General features: G+C 41.8%; 1 protein-coding gene across 1 annotated transcript in view; it reads right to left on the bottom strand.

Moving 5' to 3' along the window:
* Positions 1-6,431: 6,431 nt before the first annotated feature.
* LOC122792270 (prolyl endopeptidase-like) overlaps positions 6,432-27,543 on the bottom strand; it is a 315,525-nt gene continuing 294,413 nt past the window's right edge. The window contains exon 8 of the mRNA XM_044060028.1: positions 6,432-6,673. Within this exon, the coding sequence (XP_043915963.1) occupies positions 6,578-6,673 (96 nt within the window). The 3' untranslated portion in view covers positions 6,432-6,577. The remainder of the gene's footprint in view (positions 6,674-27,543) is intronic.

The raw sequence follows: 27,543 nt of genomic DNA, 5'->3' as shown, positions 1-27,543 counted from the left end.
GACAGAAGGCAAAATGAAAGGCTCCTCTGTGGAATTAACAAGTTTAAAAGTTATTAGATACTTCAGTATAACACTAAGTCACACTGCAGTAAATAGTTGTTTACTACGGAATGAACACTTTACTATATCTCCATTTTCAAAGATGTGCAAATTACTCCAAATTTCTTTTTAGCACTAATTCCTCATGGTATAACACACAAACTCACTGTACAGTAGGTCTGTCATTGAGATGATTCACACACCTGTAGTTCTCTCCCGAAAAGTGTACAATCAATCGGTCCACTGGTAGACAACAATTTATTAATTTTTCATCTGTTTTATTACACTGTTTGCCAGGCACTATATACCTTTACTAAAAGTCTTGTCCTGTTCCAGCTTTTACCTTTCACTTCAGCATGGTTGGGTTTATATACTGATTTATTGTTTGGCTTGGTTACTTTGTCTGCAGACTACAGAAAACGTACAGTTGTGTACACTTACCATAAATTTAGATGTTCGAGCCGCCAGAACCAATTTACCATATTTCCTTGTGCTTCTGACGGGTTAGGGCAAAAAAAAACTGATGTAATGGCGTCAGCTGCCTTGCTTTATAGCACTGACAACCTGACGTCAGACTACAGGCAATAGCAGCCAACGCAGAAAAACATTGACTCTGGTATTCGGGCCAACCGAGGGCTTCCACAGCAGGGATAACCCACAGGTGATGACTGCAACAGTGAAACATGAAGAACATCATGCCATCACACTACAGAACTTTGTCTCCCACTAAAGCATCATCAGAAGGTGGGGCTGGATGATATGGAATCAGGAAGTAATTGGACATTTGCTGAGAGTACAGTAAACAGAATCACCACTTTAATAAACTTAATGGATACAAGTCAACTGAGATAACTAAAGTAAAAACCCTTCATTTTAGACTAAGAAACACCAATTTACAGAATGAAGGCATAATTATAACAAAAAAGAAATGGTATAAAAAATAAAAAGTACAGTTTTGTACCTACCATAAATGTAGATGTTCGAAGATCCACATCGCTGCAGTCCTTACACTTGGGTAGTCCGCTGTCCTCGATCGGCCCGAATATCAAAGTATAAGGCTGACGTCGGTCAAGGCGCATTTGACTGACATCAGGACGTCAGGGTACAAATGCGCATGACCGACGTCATATCCTCAGTCTTTTCTTGCCCCAGATGTCAGAAGACCCTAAAAAGAAAGGTCAAAACCAAAAGACAGCAAACAACCAACCAACCACCCTTGCACTAAAAATATGTACAATATATACAATATACACCATATTGACAACCCAACCCACACAACCGCCTCTAACTACAGAGGGGAAGGAGGGAGGGTACATTGGACTGCAGCAATGTGGATCTTCGAACATCTACATTTATGGTAGGTACAAAACTGTACTATGTTCTTCATCTCACATTGCTGCAGTCCTTACACTTGGGTAGAATCCCAAAGCAGAGGTAAGGGAGGATGGCAAAACTATAAGGAAGCAGGAGCTGCCAAAATGCCCTGCAAAATAGCAGTGGCAAAACCAGCCCTAGATTTAGAATAAAGTGGAAGGTGATAATGCCTAGAGAAAGTGTGCACTGAACTCCAAGTAGCTGCCTCCAAAATATCTTTAGTTGCCACCCCCCTTAATAAAGCTGTCGAAGTGGCAGTAGCTCTAGTAGAATGAGGCCTAATCCCAGCTGGAATCTCCTTGCCATGATGGGAATAACAGAAAGCAATGCAAAACCCAATCCACTTAGAAATAGTTTGTTCTGACACAGGCTTGCCCTGAGAACTCAAAGCAAAAGAAACAAATAACTGCTGAGACTGCCTGAACCCTTTAGTTCTGTCCAAATAATATCGCAACTGCCTGTGTACATCTAAAGTGTGCAAAATCTTTTCCCCTTTATTTTGGGGGTTTGCATAAAAAGTAGGCAAATGAATAGTTTGGTTTAAAGCCACACTAGAAACCACTTTAGGCATAAAGGAAGGATTAGTACGTAAAGATACCCTATCCTTATGGAAAATTAAGAAAGGCTCAACTGCCATAAGGGCCTGCAACTCAGAAACCCTTCTTGCAGAGGTAATGGCCAACAAAAAAGCAGTCTTCCATGATAAATATTTCAACTCGGTAGTAGCTGCAGGCTCAAAAGGTTGTAGAGTAAGTTTCTCCAACACAAAATTGAGATCCCAAGCAGGAGTAGGAGCTCTACGTGGGGGTCTTATATTCTTTGCCCCTCTAAGAAATTGCTTGAACAAAGGATGAGAAAACAAAAGTGGGTCACAATCATAGTGAGCCGAAATTGCTGCAGCATGAACCTTAATAGAAGAGAAGGACAAACCTTTGTCCAGTAACTCAGTAAGATATTGAAGAGCCACACTTAAATTAGGCTCAGAAACATCAAAATCCTTTGCTGCACTCCAAAATAAAAATCTCTTCCATTTATCTGCGTACACTTTCCTTGTACTAGGCCTTCTAGCTTCCAAAATAACATTCAAAACTTGCTGTGGAAGTTGAGACCCACTATGGTTCAAAACAGAATATGCCAGGCTGTTAGGTGAAGAGAGTGAAGCTTGACATTGAGCAAATGACTGTCCTCCTGAGACAACAGGTGTGGAATCAAGGCAAAGGCCATGGAGGCTCCCGTACCAGGCTTCTCAGTAATGGGTACCAATGCTGTCGAGGCCAATCTGGAGCTATCAAAATCATCCTTGGCTTGTCCTGTCTGGCCTTTAGTAGTACCTTAGGGAGGAGAGGCAGAGGTGGAAAGGCATACACATGAAGATTGCTCCAATTGAAAGAAAGAGCATCCACTTTCCAAGCTGTGGGATGAAACCTTTAGTGCAAAACTTTGGCAGCTGGTGGTTTAGTGGAGAAGCGAACAGATCTATGTCTGGAGTTCCCCATGACACTGTCAATTTCTGAAATACATGAGGATCCAATTTCCACTCGTGGGGATCCATAATTCGTCTGCTCAACACATCTGCTAAGGAGTTCTGTGCTCCCGGCAGAAACCTTGCCTGAAGATTTAGCTGTAAAACTGAGAGCAGTCTCCCACAAAATCATTGCTTGCCTGCATAGAGGATAAGAATGTGTTCCCCCTTGCTTGTTGATGTACCACATGACAGTTGTGTTGTCTGTTAGAATCAACACCTGCCCTGGAAGAAGTAAATCCTTGAAAGCTATTAATGCAAACTGGACTGCTAACATCTCCTTCAGGTTGATATGTAGATGTTGTAGTCTGGCAGGCCACTTGTCTTGTATCCACTTTCCATTCAGATGAATTCCCCAAGCTTTGTCTGAGGCATCTGTCGTTAGAATCTGACTCGCCTCTGGCCAGGTCACAGAGAGTCCCTTGTTTAGGTGACATTCCTGAGCCCACCACAACAATTCCTTTTGAATGCAAGGTATTATTTGAATGACAGTGTCCAGATCCTGGCAGTGCTGTGTCCATACATTTTTGAGATACCATTGTAACTTCCTCATATGCAGTTTGGCATTGGGAAGCACCAGAATACAAGATGCCATGAACCCCAAGGCTTGAAGGACTGTCCTTGCAGTCAGCCTGGACTGATGAGACAATTGATGAAAGTAAAGGGAAAGATTCTTTTGTTTGTCCGGGGTCAAAAAGGGCATCTGGGATGCTGTATTCAGTCTTACACCCAGAAAGCACATGTCCTGAGAGGGTACTAGACTGGACTTTATTTCGTTCACAGAATACCCCAGGCATCTTAGCACTGCTATCACATATTCCAAATGATGAAGAAGCTCGTCCCTTCCTTGAGCCAGAATCAGGCAATCGTCCAAATAAGGATAGATCTGTATTCCTTTTAGCCTGAGGAAAGCTATCACTGGAGCCAGAACTTTCGTGAACACTCTGGGCAGTAGATAAGCCAAAGGGCAATGCAGAGAACTGATAATGAGAAGTCCCAGCCCGAAAACGCAGATACTTCCTGCAACTCAGTCTGATAGGAACATGAAGGTAAGCCTCCTTGAGATCCAAAGTTACCATCCAATGATCTTTGCCCAGCAGAGGTAAAAGCTGTTGTAACGTCAACATTTTGAACTTGGGAATGTCCAGATAAGTGTTGAGGGTAGATAAATCCAAAATTGGTCTCCACGTGTTCCCTTTCTTTGGTACTAGGAACAGGCGAGAATAAAATCCTAGGCCCACTTCTGGCATAGGGACCGGCTGTATGGCCCCTATTTGAAGTAACAGAGAAATTTGTTTGTGAGCCTCTATTCTTTGCTGAGGAGGAACGTCTGGCATGCCTTTGAAAGGAGGCAAGGTATGGAAATAAAACCTGTAACCGTGGTGTATGATATCCAAAACCCATCTGTCTTGGGTGATTAAGCTCCAATTTTCCTTGAAAAGTGCCAACCTTCCTCCCAAAGGTGCTGCCAGACGAGAAGGCTCTGGCAGCTGAAAAGGTAAGTCATTGGGTCTGTTTACGAAAGGACTGACCCCTGCCCTCACCGAAGACTGTGCAGGTGAACTCCTGTTCTAGGCCTGAAAGAGCTCTGAGCTCTGCCCCTACCACGTCTAGACCTACCCCTAGACTGGGAATCATAAGAAGGATACGTCCACCCCTTGGTAGGCCAATTTCTACTAAACTTGGAGGCTGAACCTGCAAAAAATCTTTAACAGTCTGCATAGACTTAGCCTTGTCTTCCATTTTCTTTAAGACTGCCTCAACAGGAGAACCAAACAACACATCAGATTGTAAAGGAGCATCTAAAATCCTTGTCTTAACATGGTCAGATAAATTCTGATCCCTCAGCCAGGCGTGCCTGCGAAGAACTGACCCAGTGGCAGCCACCCTAGACGAGGCCTGTACAGCATCAAAACCACATTGCAAAGAATGCTTACCCACCTGTTCAGAAACATGTACTAAATCTTGTAACTCTTTACACTCAATACCTTCCGCCAGAGCATCTACCTTAGACTTCAATTGTGAAAGGAGATAGTTTTGGTATTTCAACATGTGAAACTGGCAATTCAAAGCCCTCATAGCTAGGGTGGAAGAAGTATAAACTTTCTTTCCCCATCTATCCAAAGCCCTGGCCTCTTTATCTGGAGGAACCGGATTTTTGACAACAGAAGCCTTAACACCTTTAGGCCCCTGACTAACAGTTTCTGGGTCTGCCCTAGGACTCTTAAAAAGATACTTATGAGCTTCAGGCACCCTGTAATACCTATCCGGTTTAACAGGGGCAGGAGGCAAAGAATCAGGATTAAGAGAAGCCTCTGCAAAAACATCTTCCTCCACATCCAGAACAGGAGGTATAGCCAAAGGCCTATGCTGGGGTAAAACAAAATTCCCTAAGCCTTTTCCTGGAATCAGAGAAGTCCTGACCTTCCCACTTAAAATGCTCCCTCATGGAATGAAGAGTCTCTGAAAAAGAAAAATCCTCAGGAGGAGAAGCAGAAGGAGTAGAATCATCCACATCAGAATCAGAATAAGGAGAATACTCCTGCAAGTCTTCAGCCGAAGACTCTGAAACATCCGAAGCCTGCTCAAAACTCCCTAGCTCAGGTTCCACCCTAGGTCTCTTATCAGGAGGGGGCAAAGAACCTCTAATCAAAGTAATCAAATCTTCTGCCATTTTAAGCATATGCTTCTTGGGCACAGTTCCTGAAGAACTAGGGGTGACACCAACTGAAGCTAAACCTGGCCTGCCTCTGGGGGAAGCCTTGGAAACAGAAGGAAAGGGCCTAACCACCCTAGGAAGGGAGGGGAGTACAGTAACCTGAGAAGCCCCTTCAGCCTGACCTGCCTCCTGAGAGGCCACATCCTGCACTAACAAAGTCACTCCCTGGGACTCCAAAGAAACCTCCGGCGGAACCACCGGCTCCACCAACACCTCTAAAGAACCGGCGTCCGGTACGGACGGTTCTTCTAGCCTAGGCTTAGCTGCTTTGTCCTTGCGCTTCTTCGAAGAAGCGGGCGTCGGAGCATCCAACGGCATTTTATAATTGCACCGCTTCCCGAAGACTAACCTGGCACAATCTAACCTTCTCTTTATAGTGTGCTTATTGAATCTAGCACAAGAGCGGCACCCAACAACGGCGTGCTCAGGCCCAAAACAAGGAATACACAAAGTATGATAATCTCTATGCGGTATCTGTTTCCCACAAGAAATACAGTTATTCACTTTTTCTGACATCCGGTAAACCACTGAGGCAAGAAAAAACTAAAATATTCCCCAACGGGGTACTTAGCCAACTTTGACTCAGTCTGAAACTCCGAATTCGAAAAATTTCAGAACGCCGAACGGCACTTGCAACGCTGCTTCTGCATCGGACCATGCGGCAAAAAAGACTGAGGATATGACGTCGGTCATGTGCATTTGTACCCTGACGTCCTGATGTCAGTCAAATGCGCCTTGACCGACGTCAGCCTTATACTTTGATATTCGGGCCGATCGAGGACAGCGGACTACCCAAGTGTAAGGACTGCAGCAATGTGAGATGAAGAACATCAAAAAATTTTGCATTTGATATTTAAAGACTGCCCTGAGGTATAAGCAATATGCATATAATAGAAGTTCTTCTATAAGCATCTGAAGAGCTGTCATCTCTTCTTTTTCTCTTCTTTCTTCTTCTTCTTCTTAAGAATCCTGTCTTCTATCCCAAGTTCTTTATACAGGAATGCAAGCTGTATGGCAACCTGTATGAAGAGAACAGGTCATATTAGATGACATGAGACTGACTTCAGAGAAAGGAGCGCCTTCCTACTCTTGCTTTTAATAATAAGAATAATAATCAAACTTATAATAATACATTTGCAGTAAAAAAAGTCACTGCGCATAGTGTTTGAATCTTCACATTTAATTTCCTTATGAAATGCTTTCCTTGTCCAGTACACAGAAGCAGACATGCAACAGCCATTAAAGTAACTAGTTGACAGCAGAGACTGGAGGACTGAATAATCTGTTTCTCTGCACCGAAGAACCAAAGTCTTATCTTAGGTTAGGGATCTAGGATAAGCCTGGAAAACCAGAACTGTATAAATGTGCTCAAACAGCTTCTTGAAGGGAAGCAAAGTCAGTGAAATAAGTAAGAAAACCTTTAGGAAACTGATATGTCTGTTGTGTTTAAGTAAAGCTGAAAATATCTTCACTGGTTTGTTCCCTCACATCCACCAATTCTTAATGAAAAAATAAAAGCTTTAGCCCATATGGTCAGAAAAAAAACCCCAACATTTAACCATGCAATATCCACAAACATTCTAGGACAGCTGACACTTGGGGTAAGGCACTTCCTCAGGCTTGCACTGCCTTCTTTCCCATAAGTGATTCTAAAAGAATCAGTGTACATACCCGCTCATGCACACACACACACACACACACAAAATGGTGGGGCACACTGAAATTATGGTATTCTTTGATCGCAGACACTATGGAGAACTGACCAGTCTGAAAACAACAAAAGGAAAAGCGTGCAGTTAGTATAATAAGTTGGCTTTATTTATACATATATTTGTTTTCCTGGGTAATGAAGTGATCAATACTGACCAATTTCCGGCTCACATTGGATTAAATGCATAACATTTCACAAACAAAAAAGGCAGAAACGTACACAATAACAGAGAAGTTACACAGAAAAGCTTTCTCTGTACATTACAAATAACAGAGTGTAATGAACAATAGTTATGTTAGTTTCCAATGTGTGTCAACCTTCAGTAATTATGTGAAATGAGAGGAGTACAGAAGTGAAGGAGACAGGGACAGAATGTTAAGACCTGTGCTGAGGCATGAGCTTTTGGCAATCAGATTGTTACATATGAAAACCTACAGGAAGGCCTCCTAGATAATCCACTATTGCCGAGTGATTCTAGTCTGCTATACTTTCATTGTCAAAGAAAAATGCACTTGCTCTATTCTTTCTTTAACCCTTCTGATTTCTTTCACTTTAGTCCACCCTTGTCTCAAATTGTCTCCACTGTTTCTGCAAAATATACAGGTTCCCCAAAATAGTATCTGCCTAAATGTTTTTCTCTCTGCTCTAGGTCTACAGTTCATCCACTCCTGCCACATTTACTATTTAGGGTGACCTATACAGTGTATGGATGTCCCATTACATTGTTACTTGAAACTGCTGTGTTACACACTGCATATATAATGTGATTTAGTAACACAACATATTAAATAAACACATTATGAGACAATTCTGTAACACAGCGAAGTCCAAGCAGTACTGGGACATGTCACTACCTTTTGTCAGAAGAAGTAGGCCCTGGTACTTGAGTATGCTTCATCTTCACTGTCTCTTTTGGAGTTACCTAGTTCAGCTGGTATTGCAATAGCATTCCCTTACTGGTAGAAGCCCTGTGCAACACTGGCCTTTAGTAATCAGAATCTGTCCCTCAGCTGTAAGATGCAAGAGATGCACAACCTTCTGGTATAAATACCTGAAACATACAGAAAAAAATGTTTGCTCTTAATAGACCACATACACTGCCTAGAAATTTGCGCATCTAAGAAACACTGTAGTATGTCAGTGTGCAATTCTGTGTGTGTGTGTAAAAAAAAAAAAAAAATATGTATATATATATATATATATATATATATATATATATATATATATATATATACACACACACACACATACACACACACACACATATATATATATATATATATATATATATATATATATATATATATATATATATATATATATATATATATATATATATATATATATATATATATATATATATATATATATATATATATATATATATATATATATATATATATATATATATATATATATATATACACACACACACACACACACACACACACACACACACACACACACACACACGTGTGTGTGTGTGTGTGTGTGTATGTTTATAATTTCAGATAGAGATATAGATGTATGCACAAATATTAACACACAAGTGTGTGAATTACTGCTAGTTAACACTGCTGTAGTATTCTTTACTCTTGGGAGACTACAAAAGCTACTGGAAAGTATGGGAGGAAGAAGGCATAGAACCCTCCACAAACCTATGAAGAATAGCCCTGGCAAATTGCATCCAACTTTTAATGTTTGGTAAATGTGTGAACAGAAGACCAAGTAACAGCTTCCCAGATGGATCTAGTATTCAGACTCTGGAAAAAAAGCACCAGAAGAAGCCACTGCCCTGGTAGAATGAGCATAAACAGAAGAGAAAAGCTGCTTGCCATGAAAAGAATAGCAAAAAGAAATGTCCTTAGAAATCCAGGAGAAGATGGTTTGCTTAGGCACCACCAAACTCAATTTCCTGGCATGAAAGGAAACAAAAAGTTGCTCCAGTTTCCTGATAAGCTTGGTCTTTGTCCAGGTAATATCTGAGTTGCTATTTAAGTCCAAGGTGAGAAGAACCCTTTCACTATTATTCTGTTGGGAAGGGAAGAAAGAAGGTAGTTGAATGGACTGGTTCAAGAGCAAATCATTAATCATCTTGGGCATAAAATAAGGATTGGCATGAAGAGGCACTCTATCCTTCTGAAAAAACAAAAAAGAAGGAAATGCTATAACAGCTTGAAGTTCAGAGACCTTCTTGGAAAAAGTAAGAGATGCCAATAATACAATCTTCTAAGTACAATTGTAGAAAAAGCAAACTGAAGGCTCAGAAGTGAACTGAGTCAATTTCTTAAGTACAAAATTAAGGTCCCAAGATGGAGAAATAGGCTTTCTTGGAGACTGGATATGAAAGATAACCTTTAAAAAAAGTGTTTGACTTCAAAATTAGATACAAGAGGTGGATTCAGAGGCAGACAAGTTGAAATGGCTGACAAATGAACTTTGGCAGATGAATATACCAAACCAAAATAGAGCAACTCACAAAAATAAGAAAGGACTGTAGGGACCCCCACTGAAAAATTAGCCAGGTCATGGTTAAAACACAAAACAGAAAATCTCTTCCATTTAGTCACATATAATTTTCTAGTATTGGGTTTTCTGGCTTCCTGCAAAACCTGAAGCAGGTCCTCAGAAAATTGGTGCCCGAAAGGATCAAAACCCTATCACCTAAAGTGTCAAATGAATATTGGAAAAGTGAGAGTTAATGACAGATCCCCTGTCTTATATGAGGAGATCCATCTTGTGAGGTAACTTGTGATGACTGCACCCGGCCAGAATAAACAGAAGGGGGAACCAGTGCTGTCCGGGCCAAAACAGAATCATCAACAAGATTTTGGGTGTGCCCCACATGATATTGTGCAGGATCTTTGGTATTAGAGGAAGAGGGCGACAGGCATACTGAAACATCTCCTTCCAAGAAAAAGGTATGGTGTCCACTTTTCAAGTCAGAAGACTTGGCACTCTGGAACAGAACTGGGGAAGTTGCCTTATCAAAGGGAAGGCAAATAGATCACCCTGAGGAATACTACACTGATGTACAACTTCCAGAAATACCCCCCTGTGAAACATCTATTTGTGAGGTTTTGTCCTAGACGTGCTCAGAGAGTCTACCACCAGACTGTGCTCTGAAGGAATGTCAACTGCCTGAAGAACTAAATGATGGCAGGCAGCAAAATCCCAACCTTGAATAGCCAGCCTGCATGTGCGCCCCTTGTCTGTTGATGTACCACATGACTGTGGTATCGTCTGTAAAAACCTGGAACCCAAAGGGAATGAAAAGCTTATAGAGCTAGAAGTAAAGCCCTCTTCTCCTTGATGTTCATATGCTCTGTCAGTTGTTGAAGGGACCAAAGATCCTGGACTTTTAGAATGTTGGATGAGGTTTCCCAACTATGTACAGTTCCTGAGTAAGGAGAGGAACCTGAAAAGGCAGACCTGGATTTAGGGAAATCTGGTGAATCCACTGTCGGAGCGCTCAAATTTCATACAAGGTAAGAGAGGGACTGGGTACCCCAGTGGGTGTCAGTGCTGGAGCCAAACAGTCATGAGATACCACTGAAATTTACGCATGTGGAGTTTGGCGAAAGGAACCATGGGAATGGTGGATGCCATGTACCCCAGAGATCAGAGAAAATTCCATTGCAGGAAGTACTGGAAGAAAAAGAAGAGACTAGAACTAAGCAATTAAAGAGAGGACCATAGGAGGCAGGAGTCAAGCCAACACTGGAATAGTCTGAATCCTGCAACCCAAAAACACCTGATCCTGAAAGGATCATCACAGAAATTTTGAACAGAGGATGAACTCCACACTGCAGAAGACTCATAGTGAAGTGATTCTAAAGCAGGAGCTGTTAAGCGGGGTCTTGGATACAAAGGTCATCCAAATAAGAAAATATCTGAATTCCCTGAAGTCTGCAGAAGGTTACTACAGGAACAAGACATTTGACAAAAAACATTGGAGCTGTAGAAAGACTAAAAGGCAATGCAGAGAACTGATAATGAGAGGAAAAAACAAAGAAATGTAAACACTTTCTGAAGACAGAGTGAACAGGTGTATGGAGGTAATTGTGCTTCAAATCCAGAGATGCCAGAAAAGCTTGAGGAAGCAACAGAAGGAAAAATATCTGAAGAGACAATATTCTGAAAGAAGGGACCTTGAGAAAGGTGTAGAGAAAAGACAGGTTTAGAATGGACCTCCATGATCTCTCCTTCCTGGGGACCAGAAACAAATCTTGTTCCCTGCTGAGACAAGGGGACAAGTTGGATGGTTCCATGTTCCACAAGATTCCATAGAACCAGAGGAAAATGAGGGAGGTGGCTGAGAATAGATGAAGGGATTTCCAAGCCATAAAATAACCTTTAAGGATAATGAAGAGTACCCAGGCATCTCTGGTTATCTGTTGTTAAACAGGAAAAGACAGTTTCAGCCTGAAAGTCAAAGAATCTGGCCAAAGAGGAGGGGAGGTTGGAAGTGAGGGAGGCAGATATATTAGGAAAATAACATTTTTGAACTGAGTTTGCTTGTTTTGGAAAATTCACTCTTGCTCCTAGAAGTCTATCTAGGCTGCCTACAGGCAAAAGAAGGCTTAGATGGATAATTCCTCTGGAATTTAGGGACAGGAGAAACAAAGATTTGATTCAGGTCCTGCATAATCTTACCCTTACCTTGCAGAGTATTAAACAAGTTTGCAGCAACGATACCAAAGAGATTCTGGTTATCTAAGGGTAAATCTAAAAGGTTGTCCTAAATGTCTTCAGGTAAAGCTTGAAGGTACAACCAAGAGAATATCCTCATGACAGAACCAGATGCAGCTGCCCTAGAAGAGGCATTAGCAGCATCACAACTCATTTAATGGAATGGCGAGCCACCTGAGAGGCAGAGCTTGAAAGAGAAAGGACAGAAGTCTTACTGCCTGAATAAGGCACATCAGTCAAATTCTGCCTAAATTGGGAGAGAAGAGCTAGGACATATCTATTCATTTGTGTCTGATAATGAATGGTCCTAAAGGCCAAAGTAGTAGAAGTATACACTTTTCCTCCATAGCATGGCTGTCCTTGTTAGAAGGTTAAAGCCTGAAAGAGGATGGTGGTTTGGATAACTTATCTGTGGACACAGAAACAGCAGCAGGATCAGACAAAGGATTTGTACAAACACTTATGATCCTCAGGGACTTTATAAAATCTGTATGGCTTCCTAGGGGTAGGAAGTTGACAGTCAGCAGCCTGAGAAGCTGCTGAAAATGTATCCAAAAGGGTAGCTAAAGCAGGATGGAGTGCAAAAGGTCTGCACGAGTCCATTTCCAAGAGTTCATAATATATCTTTTGAACATCAGAAACCTAGGAACAGTCCCACCTAAAGTGTTCCATCATGCAGACCACTGTATCCCCAAAAGGTCATTGAACAAAAGGAGAACCGGGACAGTGAATCTTCATCAGACGCCAAAGTAAGAGGAGGGGATCTGGGAGGAATATATCAATGACTCCAGAACTCATCTCTTCATCAAAAGAATCACAATCCCTAGGCCTTTTACAAGGAGTGGAAGACCAGGAAGCAGAAGCAGGGACACACAAATCATGTGGGGATTTCAGAGCCATAAGGGCATTGTAACGTTCTGCCACGCTCTGTGAGAATCCTTAGCTGCATGTTTGTTTTTTATTTCTTTTTTAAAGGAATATCTACTTTAACAAATCTAAGATGTTAAGCCCCCCTGCCAAGATTCAATGAAGGTACCAGGCACTTCTTTCTTAACTAATATTTGGGGAATCCCCCTAGGCCCTTCAGATACAATCCGCCATGTCTTCCCTTCTACATCTGCACTAGATGCACAGCCTCAGCGGATGTGTGGGTAGATTGCTCCATGTGCGACTCCAACTAGTTCACAGCAGAGTGAACTGATGCTGGCACTGGATGGTTTTTGGGTTCTTCATCCAACCTGATGGTGGCATCTGTTGAAGGGTGAACCAGCAGCAAGATTAGTATATGCGTTTTTTGAATTTTTAACAAGTGGTGTCTAAACGTTGGGGTGGGCGGATTCAGTCATGGTACTTTCAGCCAAAAGCTTCAGACTGTGGTTTTCTAAATACACAGAGAAGGACAACAGACAACTGCAATATGTCCTAAGGATAAATGCCTGACAAATTTCACACTGTATATGATCGCATGTAGTAACCAAACAAAAAGGCCCTGCTCGTGTCTATCTTTATGGGGAATCAGCATACCACACTCATATTTTTTCCTCCTGGATGACATGAAAACAAACTACAAGGAGGAAAAAGAAAGGAAGGAACCTCATTGGGTCACTTATTTTTAGAAGGTTCTGTAGATGAACCAACTCAGTGAATGGCAAACAGACAAAATTCAGAGGTAGACTTCAGACAGGTGGCAAAGAAGGTCTAAGGATTAGGTATCCATACGTCACATATGTACCTTACACTTTACACACAGGACATACATCTGACGTACAATACCTGGAAGATGTAAAGGCATTGGTATGCTGGTTGGATGTTTAGCTATCCCAGCAGGGTATCCCAAGAGTAGAAAATACTGCAAAAGTGATAAGGAAGGACATCGACAATTAATATTAACAGATCAGAATTCATATGCCTAAAATTATTACTTGTATTTGCCGCATACTGACAGCTCGAAAGATTCCTGCATGTGAACATGATACACTTCTTTTTTTGCAGTCATTCTTCACTGTTGGCACTCTTCTTTAACATATGAATGGCCTCTCCCACAACATTTCCTTCTCACTCTAGGAATCAACTGTAAGCCCACTTCAATATTTACTGGCAATATGAAAACATTTTTATATCTTCTCAACATTTAGTAATGAAAGGTCAAACCAACTGTTTGCTCCACTTACCCTAGATCTTGTAGAAGAAGCAATGCAAGTATGGTATTTGGCAAAAGCATCTAGCTGAACGTTTTAGAAAATGGATTTTGATAGAAAAGCAAGAATAATATTGTTCTTTACCAAGACAAACAGGTTCATGGTTCAGATCATTGTTTTAAATTCATGTACCCAAAAATTGGGCGTATAACTGTGCAGCCAACCAAGACAAAATTCATGTCTATTACTATTCTGAAAATGATGGCTGAGGAGAGGCAAGTGGAATGAATTGCTTTATATGGAGGCCAGATGACAAGATACCATATCTGTGAATGTCCTGCCAGGTTTAAATGAGCATTCTTTTTTCTAATAGCAATTCTAAACAGAAAACCAGCGGATTTACAGCATGTTTCTATTTAACTGCTCACTGCTTAGTTTCCCTGGCATTCATAAAAATAGTCTGCACATTATTATGATGCCATTCATAGATAGGGATCACAGGAATGAAAAGCAATGTACAGCAGCCAGTCAGCTTCTATGACTGGCATTCAGGTGTGAATAACACACAGTAGTACACATCTGTATCCTGACTGGGTTCATAGGTTGGTACTAGGCTATCAGCCCTAGGGCCTATACAAGCCTAGCCATAAGGAATTCCCTGGCTATTTCTTCCCACTGTATTTACTTTCCTGGACCCCTGTCTAGCAGGGCGACTGACGTGATCCTCGGGGTGAATTTCCTATCTCCCATCCAATCATCAAGGCTCCTTTTGAAGTGGGACAAAGAGGTTCTCTGCTTGACATGTGTGGGCAGTCTATTCCAGAGTCTGGGGAGTCTCTGGGTCAGGAACCTATTCCTCCAGTATGTTTTGTTCATTGTGATGACAAGGTTTAGATCCCTGGAGCGTGTGTCTCTGAGGGATTGGGACTTCTTTAAGTGTAGCATGTCCAACAGCTCTGGGTTTGACATGGCCTTGTATGTTAAGCAGCGATTGCCTCTGAGTAGATGATATGTGACAGAGTATAGGTGGAGTTTTTTTAGATGGACAGCATAAGGCATCTGCTTTAGGCCTGTGATTATTTTAGTGAGCTATTCCGGCAGCCTTTCCAGTTGGTGCAAATGTCTTGAGAGGTACATACCAAACGGGGCATTGTATTCTATAATGGGTCTAATGAGTGATGAGTACAGTGGGACAATGACCTCCTTTTTTCTGGATGAAAAGCCCTTGGTGATGAGGTGTGCCACATAGAAGGATTTCCTGACTGTTGTGGCGATGTGCTTATCGAAGGTGAGACCACTGTCCACCTGTGTCCCTAAGTCTCTTATCACACTTTTGGTGTTTAGTGTACTGCCACCTATGTGGTAATTCACGAGTACATATTTTTTCCCAAAGGGGATAACTACGTATTTCTTGGCATTGAGCTTGAGCCCATGGCTCTGGCACCATGCATCTGTTTCTGTAAGGCCCTTTTGTAGAATATCCACATCATTTGGGAATTCAATAATGGCTCCCAGTTTGCAGTCATCTGCAAACTTTGTTAGCCAGAATCCCTTAATGTTGGCCTGTACTTCAGAGAAGTAGATACCAAACAACAGCGGTCCCAGGACTGAACCATGAGGTACTCCACTGGGGAACAAAGCTCCATATCTACTGACAGCAGTGCACAGCACATATGAAAAGACCACTTTAGAAAGGCATGTTTGACCTAAGTTGTTTCTGGTTGGGCTGTGCTCTGACATTATGCCCATCAGTGATTTACAAATGTTTAACTCTACACTTATTAGGATGCAAGACCTGGAGCAGTTGACCACTCGTGGAAGCTATGCAGCATCACTGTGAGAGGGTGAGGGGGAAATGTGCTTGAGATAGCAAGGTTGTCTACACCACAGAACACTCCAATGCAGGTAGAGCTCTTCATATCATGCAAAGCTTTTTTTCTTCCTTTTTTTAAGCATAGGGTCAACATGCTGCTTAGCTCTGTGTACTGTGCAATGCATCAGCAGACAAGGGGGATCATTCTACTCACAAGCACACCACCATCTTACTGTACATGGCAGGAGTCCTATTGGATACCACTTTGGGACATGCTCTGTACACACATTATACTGTGTTTGTACATTAAGGATGACTAGAGTGGGGGTCATCTTCATGTAAATAATGAGGTAGGATTACACACAATGTCATGCCCCTATTGTCTATGAGTGATGTAGGATTTTGATACAATGTTCTGCAGTGTACCGCCCTTATACCTTGGAATTCCATGTTTGTGAAAATGCCTGTCGTATACCATGATTAAGTATAATTTTTTGGCATTACCGGGAACATACATTACGAAGCTAAAAAAAAATGCTTTTTGGATTTTACTTTGTCCACTGTGTCCCTTAGGCCATTGTGCTGGTCTGATGAGCTTCATCTACTGATGATGTGCAAAGTAGTGGGGGGGGGGGGTGGAATATACATACATACACATATATATATATATATATATATATATACACATAAGCTCAAAAGATGAAACCAGGACCAAATATTTAAACAATTGTCTTTATTTCTTCAAATTAGACAGACTGACCACTTTAAAACAAAAAACAAAAATTTAAGCTGGAAATAAATACTTGACGCATGTGTTTTCATAACAATTTACAGATGACTCAGGCCTAGAAGTTATTACGAGTTAACAGTTTATCTACTGGAAACACAAGAAAGGCCAGTTTAGATCCAATATTCTAAGTTAATTCAACATCCCTGATGATCTGTTTTTTTTCTGTGGACACTGCTCTTATTGTGATAAAAGTATGCAAGACTAAATACTTTACCGTAGAGTGAATGGATTATTTATCTCGTTTTCTGCCAGCGTGGTGCATTTTATGCACTACTGAAATGTTGGGACTCGCATTGCTGAGTCCTGAGACACTGACAAAAAAAACAAAAATAGAAGAGTAGAGTGAATATCAAACATTGTTCTTCTTTAAACACCTTCCTAACACACACACACCAACTCCAAGATTGTCACACCTCAAGGATACAGAACTATTCTGAGAAATAGCAATCTTGGACTTAGCATATGTCAGTCCAGAATTTTGGTCATTCATTCTCCACATTTTGGGATTCAGAATTTTGAGTCCCAACATTTTAAATTACTACCCTCCTAGCCCATGACCATACAGTGAAGGTGTTTTGGTTTTTAGTTACTATCCTTGCAGGTACCAGGTTATCCAGAGTTCTTTTGGCTTTTAGTTTGTTTTTCCTTGGGAGTGCTCTTTTGCTGGTTAATTAGTGATGGTGTGATTTGTGTGAACCTGTAATCCGTATAACTCGACTGTCCAAAACTATGTACTCCTGGTATTGTTTCTTTCAGCAAACTAATTTAAGAGTAGAAGCCAGAAAAAAAAGATCCATACATGATGATTCTCATGACAGACAGCCAGATCTACAGATGTTACTTGTAAGCAAGCGCCTAATTGTGGGAAACCTGCAAAACTTGACCAGGCACAGTCTGAAAAATTTGGTTAGAGCTCATTTTGGTGCTCACAATTTAAAAAGGAAAGTGTGAGGCATGGTTCAATATCACTCAATAGGCAGCCAGTGGCAGGATAGATTACAACAGACTAAGACAATGGAGATACTCATGAGAGCTGGAATGCCAACTCAGTGCTGGGAAAGGTGTAACAGCTTGCACAGGAGGTTGAACTGTACCATTTACCTCTCCACAATGTACAAGTTATGCAACCAGACCTCTCAAATATGGGTGAAGTTTCTCTGAACCTTTCACCTAACCCCTTAGGAGGAGTCCCAGGTGGTTGCAGGGACCCTCACAAGCCTTGACGTTGGTGCTATACAGTTGGAATTTGGGCCAATAGATATGAGGGTCACATAAAACAACTGTGAAATGCAGAAAAGGAAAGGAACGGAAAATGTATCCATTGTCATGGCATCTGAGCCTAAAAACTTGTCAGATGATTCAGCCTTTATAGAGACCATGTGAGTGGTAGTAGACAGGGCGCCATTTATTGACTCCACAGCTCTTGGGGGGGTGCTAAACATTCAAATTGAGAACGATGGAGACATCTTTGGAAGTGTGACTGCAAGAAAAAGCTTGTCTAAAGTCAAAACAATTAACAACTGTTGTATGCTTGTGCTAATCATGGAATGATCAATGCAAAAAACATGGTTCAACAGAGACCTGCTCATAAGCGTACTTGGTAACAGCATACTAGACAAAAGTCCATGAATGACTGACTGTAAGTGTGTCAAACCTAAAGTCATATGAACTGCTCAGCTGTCCACAGACCATCACTTAGTGGTGGCTTAAAAGAAAACTCAGACACTAGAGGACCTGGCCAAGAAGGACACACGTGAGCATCTGATGATGACTTGTCCTTCCTAGGGGAGAGAGGTTATCTAATCTGCTTGTGCTGGAGACTCCTAGCAGACACTAGGAAATCTCACCAGGAACATTAGGGTCAGCTGTATAAAAGGACCGTCAAGCAATGTATGTCATTGTAGTCAGGGTGCATACCTCTCAACCTGTTAGAGCAAGAAATCTGGACAAAGCCATAAGGAAAAGTGGGATAAAGGCCCAAAAATAGGGACAGTTTTTAAATATTCCTCTTACAAACTTAGAAAGTTGATAGAATAACAGGTTTTGCATTAGCCTGAATTTTCTGAAGGGTATAAAGTCTGAAACTATGTCATTATTTTCTAACTTTAATCTTTAATGATTTGCCACTAATTTGCCAGAAAACAACAAATTTATGAAAAATGGACCAAAAATATAAGGCAAAAAATCTGGACATTCTGCAGAAATTTGCACAGTTGAGAGGTATGTCAGGGTGATCCATGAGTGGAAACAAACACATGCCAAAGGGACCCATGACTGCAATCCCTTACCTCAACAAAAGTGTGCAGCAGGGCAACTGTGGGATAACAGTTAATGACCAAGAGAGAAAATCCCCAATGGCTGCCTAAATAACTGGTCACCCTCTTGCAAACAAGAAAATATGAGAACCTGATGACTGGCAGGTAATAGGGAAATACTGACATAAACAAAACTTTTAACATACAGTATTAACAAAGGTGAGAAGTGCAGTTAGGACACCATGGCCACATGTAGTTCACCATGCATCAGACATTCCCCATTAGATGATCCATTGCTCATAACATCACATGCAATACTAATCTGCATGTCTTCAAGAATGGCCTGCTTCAGAATGTTCACATACAAGTCATTTGTGTAAATTTACAGGCAGTCGCACTTTTCATAATTCAACCTTTTTTCCTTCTCCTCACTATTGGATATTAACTTTAAACTACATCTCTGACTTAAACTCAGCTGGATTAGTCATGTAGACAGGGAATTTATCTTTTTATATTTTTAACATTTGCATACAGCTGCTCAGAGAGATCTACAAGTGGGGCTGCTCAGGTCAGTGCATACAATGTGTAATGACACTGTGTCTGTCTCCTGCTGCTTTACAACTCTATTCGACCACTGATGTTGGCTCTCCATACTTCTGTTCCCTGCAGACTACATAATTATATTTTAGGTTATGCAGAACACTTGGTATATGAAGAAACACAGAGTTGGTTTACATTCTTATCACAGGTGAGGAACTGTAGGATCTGAGAAACAACTTATCTTCTTCTTTCTGCTTTTCCCGGTTAGGGGTCACCACAGCAGATCACCTGTCTGCTCATGATTGGTAGTGGAGTTTTTTAGGATGTTGTGTTGCCAGCCTGGTGCCCAACCTTCCACAGAAGGCACAAACATGCACACACTCACGCCTAGGGCCAATTTAGAGTGTCCAATCCACCTGCAGCATGTCTTTGGGATGTGGGAGGAAACTGGAGCACCCAGAGAAAACCCACACGACCACAGGGAGGACATGCAGACTCCGCACAGAAGGCACCCTAGCCGAGAATCGAACTGGAGAACCTCTTGCTGTGAGGTGGCTACGCTAACTGCTGCACTACCATGGCCGCCCTATCTAAGAAATGCAAAACTGTGCCTGCCATGTGGTCAAAATGTCAATGACAGAGATAAAGTTGAGAATGACATGAGGTACCCATTGCCTCCTTAAGTCATCTGGACAGTTAGATGGGACCCTAACTGTAGCTCAAGTTATGGTCCACCAGGTCAGTGCGCAACAAGCTGGATATCATATCTGATGTGTTACAGGTGGCTAACTTGGAATTTGTAACATAGATCATGCAAGACAGAAACTCTGGCCCAGTCATCAACTTTAATGCCCTAAGTATTTTTCTGTTATACAGTACTATAGATCCGATGACTGGAGGGGGTTGTGATTAATCACTGAACTGAAAAACCTTGATAAGAGGCTGACATGGTGGAGATACAGAGGTGACTGATGATTTATACTACCATAGTTAAGCTTATCTATGTGTTTCTATCTAAAAACAAAACAAAAAAAAAACAAAAAAAAATAATCCTTGTTTTCCCGCCTCTCCTCGACTAGTTTAGACCAGTTTACAGGCATTGCTGTATTCTGGGCTGTGGTGTAGTTCCTGTGTTGTCCACTACCTTACCTGGATAGAAGGAAGTTTCTTTGCTCACCAGTGGGAGTGGGGAGCCTTGAGCAGCCTACCTGTCCCTGTAGGAAGTGACCTCAGCACAAGAGCTGTAGTAATTGATTGTTTTGGACCATTTCTAGCTCTTTTGAAGTTCCCTGTTTAAAATCCGCCTCTGGGTGTTTTTTTCTGGCTATACTACTCAGACAAGCTCCTTGTGGTCCTGCAGAGTGGTCCTAGCTACAGAGAACTTAGAAAAGCGACTACTTTCTGGATTTAAGTATTTTTGCTGTTTTTTTTTTACTTGGAATAGCTTCTCTAGCTTACCCTAAACAAGCTTAAACTGTTTTTTTTTTAGCTGTTTGCTGCATTATTTTAAAATCTGGACTTAAAGTTACATTTTAGTCAAATTTGATCGAAACTTTGTTTGTTTGTTTGTTTTATTTAACTGTTGAGGCTGCCCACTAAAGTGTGCTAGCCTGTGTAACTGATTTATCACTGTTTCTGCATTTTCTGTGTGTTTCTATCTAAAAACAAAAAAAAATAATCCTTGTTTTCCCACCTCTCCTCGACTAGTTTAGACCAGTTTACAGGCATTGCTGTATTCTGAGCTGTGGTGTAGTTTCTGTGTTGTCCATTACCTTACTTGGATAGAAGGAAGTTTCTTTGCTCACCAGTGGGAGTGGGGAACCTTGAGCAGCCTACCTGTCCCTGTAGGAAGTGACCTCAGCACAAGAGCTGTAGTAATTGGTTGTTCTGGACCATTTCTAGCTCTTTTAAAGTTCCCTGTTTAAAATCAGCGGTTGTGCGCATAGCGCAGCGCCGGTTAAACAAGGTTAAACTTCTTCTGGCTGCGCCAAGTCTGCTCTTCAAATTTTCCCTTAAGGAAGCTCTACTCTTAGTATAATCAGACTACTCATTATATTATAAGCCTAGCACTTGTTCTCAAAACTTCTCTACTAAGTAAGCACTCCCGTACTAAGTAAGCACTACATCCACCTACCACCCTTGTGAATATCCACTTCCCTTAAAGGCACAGCAATCCCTTATACTGTTCTAGCATGTCGAGTGGTAGATTACTGGCGTCCTCTCCAGTTCAGCTGGTTAAACTGGGTATCTTGAGACAATGCTACAATTGTCTCATGTACACAGACAACCCTCTCCTCCTCCCAACAAACACAAATACATGTGAGAGATGCAACTATATAGCCAAACTGGAGGCTGAACTCTCTCAACTCAGGGCTGGCATGACCAGACAGGAGGAGATGGTAACCACACACACAACAAACCCAGTCCCACATAGACCTACCACAACTGCAAACCAAACACATAAAAACGCAAAGACATACTCGGAGGCTCTAATAAAAAACTTACCAAAACAACAGAGGCTCCCAAAGCAGACATCCAAAAATCCACCACCTCAAAACAAAACACATGCAACACATACTTCAATAAATCAGTGTGTCAATCAATCACATCCCTTAAGGCCAAACACCATGCCTGATACACTAGTAATAGGTGACTCTACAGTCAGACACACTGATGTCCCGCTTACCAAGCTGAACAAGGAGAGGGTGACTGTGAGCTGCCTATCGGGAGCTAGGATCCGCCATATAACACATGCACTCAGGTCACTCCAAAGCAAGTACAAATATGACTCCGTCATTGTCCATGCTGGCGTGAATGACCTGAGACGTACCTCCCTGGACTACATGAAAAGAGACATAGAGGAGCTCTCTGATTATGTAGCCCAGGCTGGTATGACCATGACCAGCATCTTGCCCTCACCAAGAATGATGCCACAATACAAAGACAAGATGATCAGCTTTAATAATTGGCTCAAGTACTGGTGTCATTCTAAGGGGATCCAATGTCTGTCTGCCTGGGATGACATGTTGGACAAGCCACGCTGCTTCGCAAGGGACGGCTTGCACCTGTCACCACTGGGCTTCCGGATATTGGCTAAGGCTCTTGCCACCCCCATAGTGCCTTTTTAGGCAAGGCTCAAAAGACAAACCCACCTCCTTAGAAAACAAAAATGGAAAAAAATTAAGGGTAATGCTGCTCAACGACAGAAGTCTAAATCTCAAGATGCAGACACTCAATGCACTCCTCAGTATGGAGAACATCGACGTCTGTGCAGTAACTGAAACCTGGTTCAAGGCTCCTGAGAGCACCCCAGCACTACCAGACTATACCTTGTATCATGCTTTTCGGCCCCAAAACCCGGGCCGAACCACAAAGGGAGGGGGAGTGTCCATATTCATCAAGGACACCCATACCTCCAGGTTAGTAGCAACACATGAAGCATCAGAGACCATACAGGTGCAACTAACCATAGGCAAAAATGCTATACAACTGGTAGCATGTTACAGACCACCCTCCCAATCTCAGGAACCCCACTCAGCCTTCCTGAAGACATTGGAGGATATGAATATATCACAGAATACCATCACACTGGGAGACTTAAACTACCCAAACATAGATTTGGTACATTATTCTAGCCCTAACACCCTAGCCCAAAGGTTCCTGGAATTCATAAATTCAAATGCACTGGAACAACTAGTCACCTCTCCCACTAGGGGAGATAATATACTAGACCTGATCATCGCAAACATGGGGACAAAATGCTCCACACCGGAGGTATACCCCTCACTAGTGAGATCTGACCACAAACTAATCACCCTGGATATACATATCCCACCTCCACCCCCAGCACAAAATACCACAGTGAAAAACTTCTCAAAAGCAGACTTCACTCTTCTTAAGACTGAGATGGTACCCTTTAAGCCCACTGGGCCAGTGGATACCACATCCCACAATGCTGAATCCTTCACAAACGCTTTCTATGGACATCTCCAAGAATGCATGGATCATGCAATCCCAAATAAATCCAAGTCCCTCTCCACCAAAGGCAAGCGTCCTGTCTGGTGGACCACAGCCATTAACAAATTGTATAACACAAGAAGGAAGCTACTGCACAACAGAGCAAAATCCCATAAAGGGAAGACATCTCTGATCAACATTAGCAGAAAACTACATTCTCTCATAAAAACATCCAAGGCCAACTTTGAGAGAAAAATCGCTAAGGACACTAAAGATAACCACAAAGCCTTCTTCAGCTATGTTAGAAACCTGAGCGGAAACCCTCAGATATGCTCAGAGTTAGTTCACAACAACAAAAATACACTGAACCCACAGATATTGCCAACATTCTGGCTAACACGTTCATTGCAAATTTCTCCCCTCCCTCACCCCCAAAAGAAGAAATACTTATCCCAGCTAAATGTAATCTCCCTGTCATCTCAGATGTCCAAGTGAGAACTGCCCTCAACAAAGCTAAAAACACAGCATCAATGGGACCTGACGGTATCCCGGGTTGCATGCTACGTGAACTCCAAGAGGAGCTAAACCCGCACATAAAAATGCTATTTAACCTTAGCCTTACTAAAGGTTATGTACCTGAACACTGGCGTACAGCAACAGTGGTCCCACTCCACAAAGGGGGTACCTCTACAGACCCTGGGAACTACCGCCCCATAAGCTTAACCAGCCTGGTCTGCAAAGCTATGGAAAGAATCATTATGGAACTCATAAACAGAGACATAGGGGACCTACAGACACCTGACCCCACCCAGTTCGGCTTTGTAAAGAGCAGATCCTGCCTTTTGAACCTAGATGACTTTTTCGAAACAGTCACTAGAGCCATTGATGAGGGCAAAGCAGTCCATACAGCCTACCTGGACTTGGCTAAGGCCTTCGACACAATACCCCACTCAGGCATCATAGGTAAGCTCAACAGCTTAAATGTAAACCCTTATGTCACTAGATGGTCTGCAAACTGGCTAAAGGACAGAACCCATAAAGTTAAAATCGCTGGAGCAATGTCAGACTCAAAGCCAGTCACAAGTGGTGTCCCACAGGGATCTGTCCTGGGACCCCTCTTGTTCGGCATTTATTTCTCAGATGTTAAAGCAAACATGGGAGGGTTGTGGCTGACAAAGTTCGCAGATGACTGCAAACTAGGCGCCATAGTCGATACACCAGCGGACACATACATCCTACAAAAAGGCCTCACAGAAACGGACAACTGGTGCCAGAGTCATGGCCTTAAACTAAATGCCAAAAAATGTATAGTCATCCCCTTTGGGGAAAAAAAAAAAAAATACCCACAAATTATCACAAAGACAGCAACCCACTGAGTACAGAAAAAGTAATCAGAGACCTAGGGACCCAAGTCGACAGTGACCTCTCATTTGACACCCACGTTGCCAAAGTGGTTAGAAAAACATTCTACCTTGCACACCTTATCAGGAAGGGATTCACATCCAGATCCAAGGATGTCATTATACCCCTATACTTCTCCCTCATCAGACCCATGGTTGAGTACAATGCCCCATTTGGTATGTACCTCACCCGGCATTTGCAACAGCTGGAGAGACCACAAAAGTACCTCACCAAGAGGATCAAGGGTCTCCAACATATGTCTTATTCTGCCAGACTAAAGAAACTCCAGCTCTATTCAGTAGCATACCGCCTGCTCAGAGGTGATCTCTGCCTGACGTACAAGGCCATGTCCAATCAGGAACTGATAGACATGCTCCACCTCAAAAAATCCAAATCCATCAGGACCACGAGAGCTAAAGACTTAAACCTCGGCACAAGTATGAATAGGACATGCTGGAGGGATAGATTCATAACCCAGAGACTTCCCATGCTTTGGAAGAAGATCCCAGTTCATATTAGGCAGAGCCCCTCACTGACTCTCTTCAAGAGAAATCTTGATGAGTGGATGGGAGATCGTAAGTTTACCCCAGGCGTCACATCTGTGTCACTACTAGACAGGGGCACAGTAAACTAATTCTATTATATAAGGGGACCTTCATTGTGTCACTACTAGACAGAGGCACAGTATTCTTAAATCTATTCTGTGCATTTTTGTACCATTTCATGGGGTGGCGAAAGCCACATCACTATGGCTAGGCTTACAAATGCCCCAGGGCAGATAGCCTAGTACTAAACTATGAAACTATGAAACTATGATATGCAGATCTTCCTCTCCTTTCCACAGGCAAATGGGTCTAATATCAATAGCAATATGTCAGTGACAACTGCTATGGCTATACATGTCGCCTTGAGGGATATAACAGTTCCAGTCTTGTCTCCCAATATTAATTAAGGTAATAAGCTGGACTCCATCTAGAAGTTGTGCAACTTTGGCATTGACTTTGGTAACAAATTAATACTGGAGGACCAGGTTTCAGCTATGGTCACATCTTCCTTGTTCCATCTTGGATCTAGGTTTCCCTGACTGTGAACTTAACTACCTTCAATGAGATCACAACTCCATGATATGGCTACTTACACCAATATATTACATGAGTTCTGCATGAGTTACGCTAGCCGCCGACTTATCATGGAATCATTTTTAAAGTTCTACTCATGGTATACTTGGTTCTGTATGACCATGGTTCTTATTACCTGTGAAAATCTTTAGGCATATTATCAGCTGTCACACTTTCTGTGCCTGGCCACCCAGGGATTGCTAGCGCTTCTTTAGGCATGGCACAAATATTCTGGCAAACATGCTTTTGCTTATCAAGATTACGTCTGGAATACATTACCAAGTTGCACAAGAGACTCCTATATGGTTATTGGTTTTAAGACTTATCAGCAGACTCGTTTATTTGAACTAACCTATAGCGGACATCAGTCTTGTCTATTACTACTACTGTATTAATATTCAGTTTAGCTGCAGACTGCCACTTTTTTGTGCTCATTTAATTTGTGTATATATTTCATTAATCCATTTATTCCTATTTACTGTTTAACTGTCTTTGCTTATTTTTTGCACCTGTGCATATTAATTAAGCATGTACATGAAAATGATCTTTAAAACTATTACCATCTTGGATGTTATTCCACTTCATGGTAATCCATTTATTTTATTTGTATTTGTTTCACAGGATAGAGTACTGATCTCCATGGACCTTTTTCAGACTCAGCCCAGGAGCGGTGTCTGGTTAAATGACTTTGTCAGAGTCATACAGTTAAGCAATGGAGGCTGAGAGAATCAAACCTTGCACCACTGAACCACAGGAAACAGCTCATTAACAGCTCTTTAATCCTCTAAGCCAACTGCCAGACAAATATAACTGTTTCCACATGCCCTAAACCATAAAGCCAGCTCCCTGCACTGTGCAAGTAGTGGGGGCTTTGCTGAAAGTCCAAGGACTGTAAGTGTGATCCGTGGAACAGCGGGAATGTAAATATGAATAGGAAGAATGTATATTAATACTGACATTAAATACTTCCTGGTATTCTCTCTACTCTGAAGTACAGCAATCTTAGGTTTAGTATACAAATGCAGCATTAGTGTGCAATGGGGAGGAGCTCTCCTGAAAAAAAAAAAAAAAAAAAAAATTTAAACATGCATCAGTGAGTCTCAGAATTCATCATTTTTTATACAAAAATCATACTTTAAATTTTAAAGCATCAGAACTTGCATTATTAAGTCTCACACTTCCAGCAGATAGTCCATACAGTATATTTGCTATGCACCTTCCTGTCTATGGTTGTAATCCTGTTTCTGTTCATTTTATATAATAATTGTGCTTCTTTGCATAGTTACCTGATGATCCCAACTGCTCTGTTCAATGCCATAACAGTTGTTCTGAAGATTCATCTGGGTCTAACTAGTATAAAAATACAGTTGTGTACTCTTACCATAAATGTAGATGTTCGAGTATGTTCACTGTTGCAGTCATGACTGTAGGGTTCTTCCTGCCAGCAGCAGCCCTCGATCGGCCAGAATCCCGA

Source organism: Protopterus annectens, chromosome 1.part0, assembly GCF_019279795.1.
Source record: "Protopterus annectens isolate FY-2018-M chromosome 1.part0, PAN1.0, whole genome shotgun sequence".
NCBI classification, from domain to species: domain Eukaryota; kingdom Metazoa; phylum Chordata; order Ceratodontiformes; family Protopteridae; genus Protopterus; species Protopterus annectens.
Note: the sequence above shows the minus strand (reverse complement) of the source record. Positions and strands in the feature narration are given on the sequence as shown.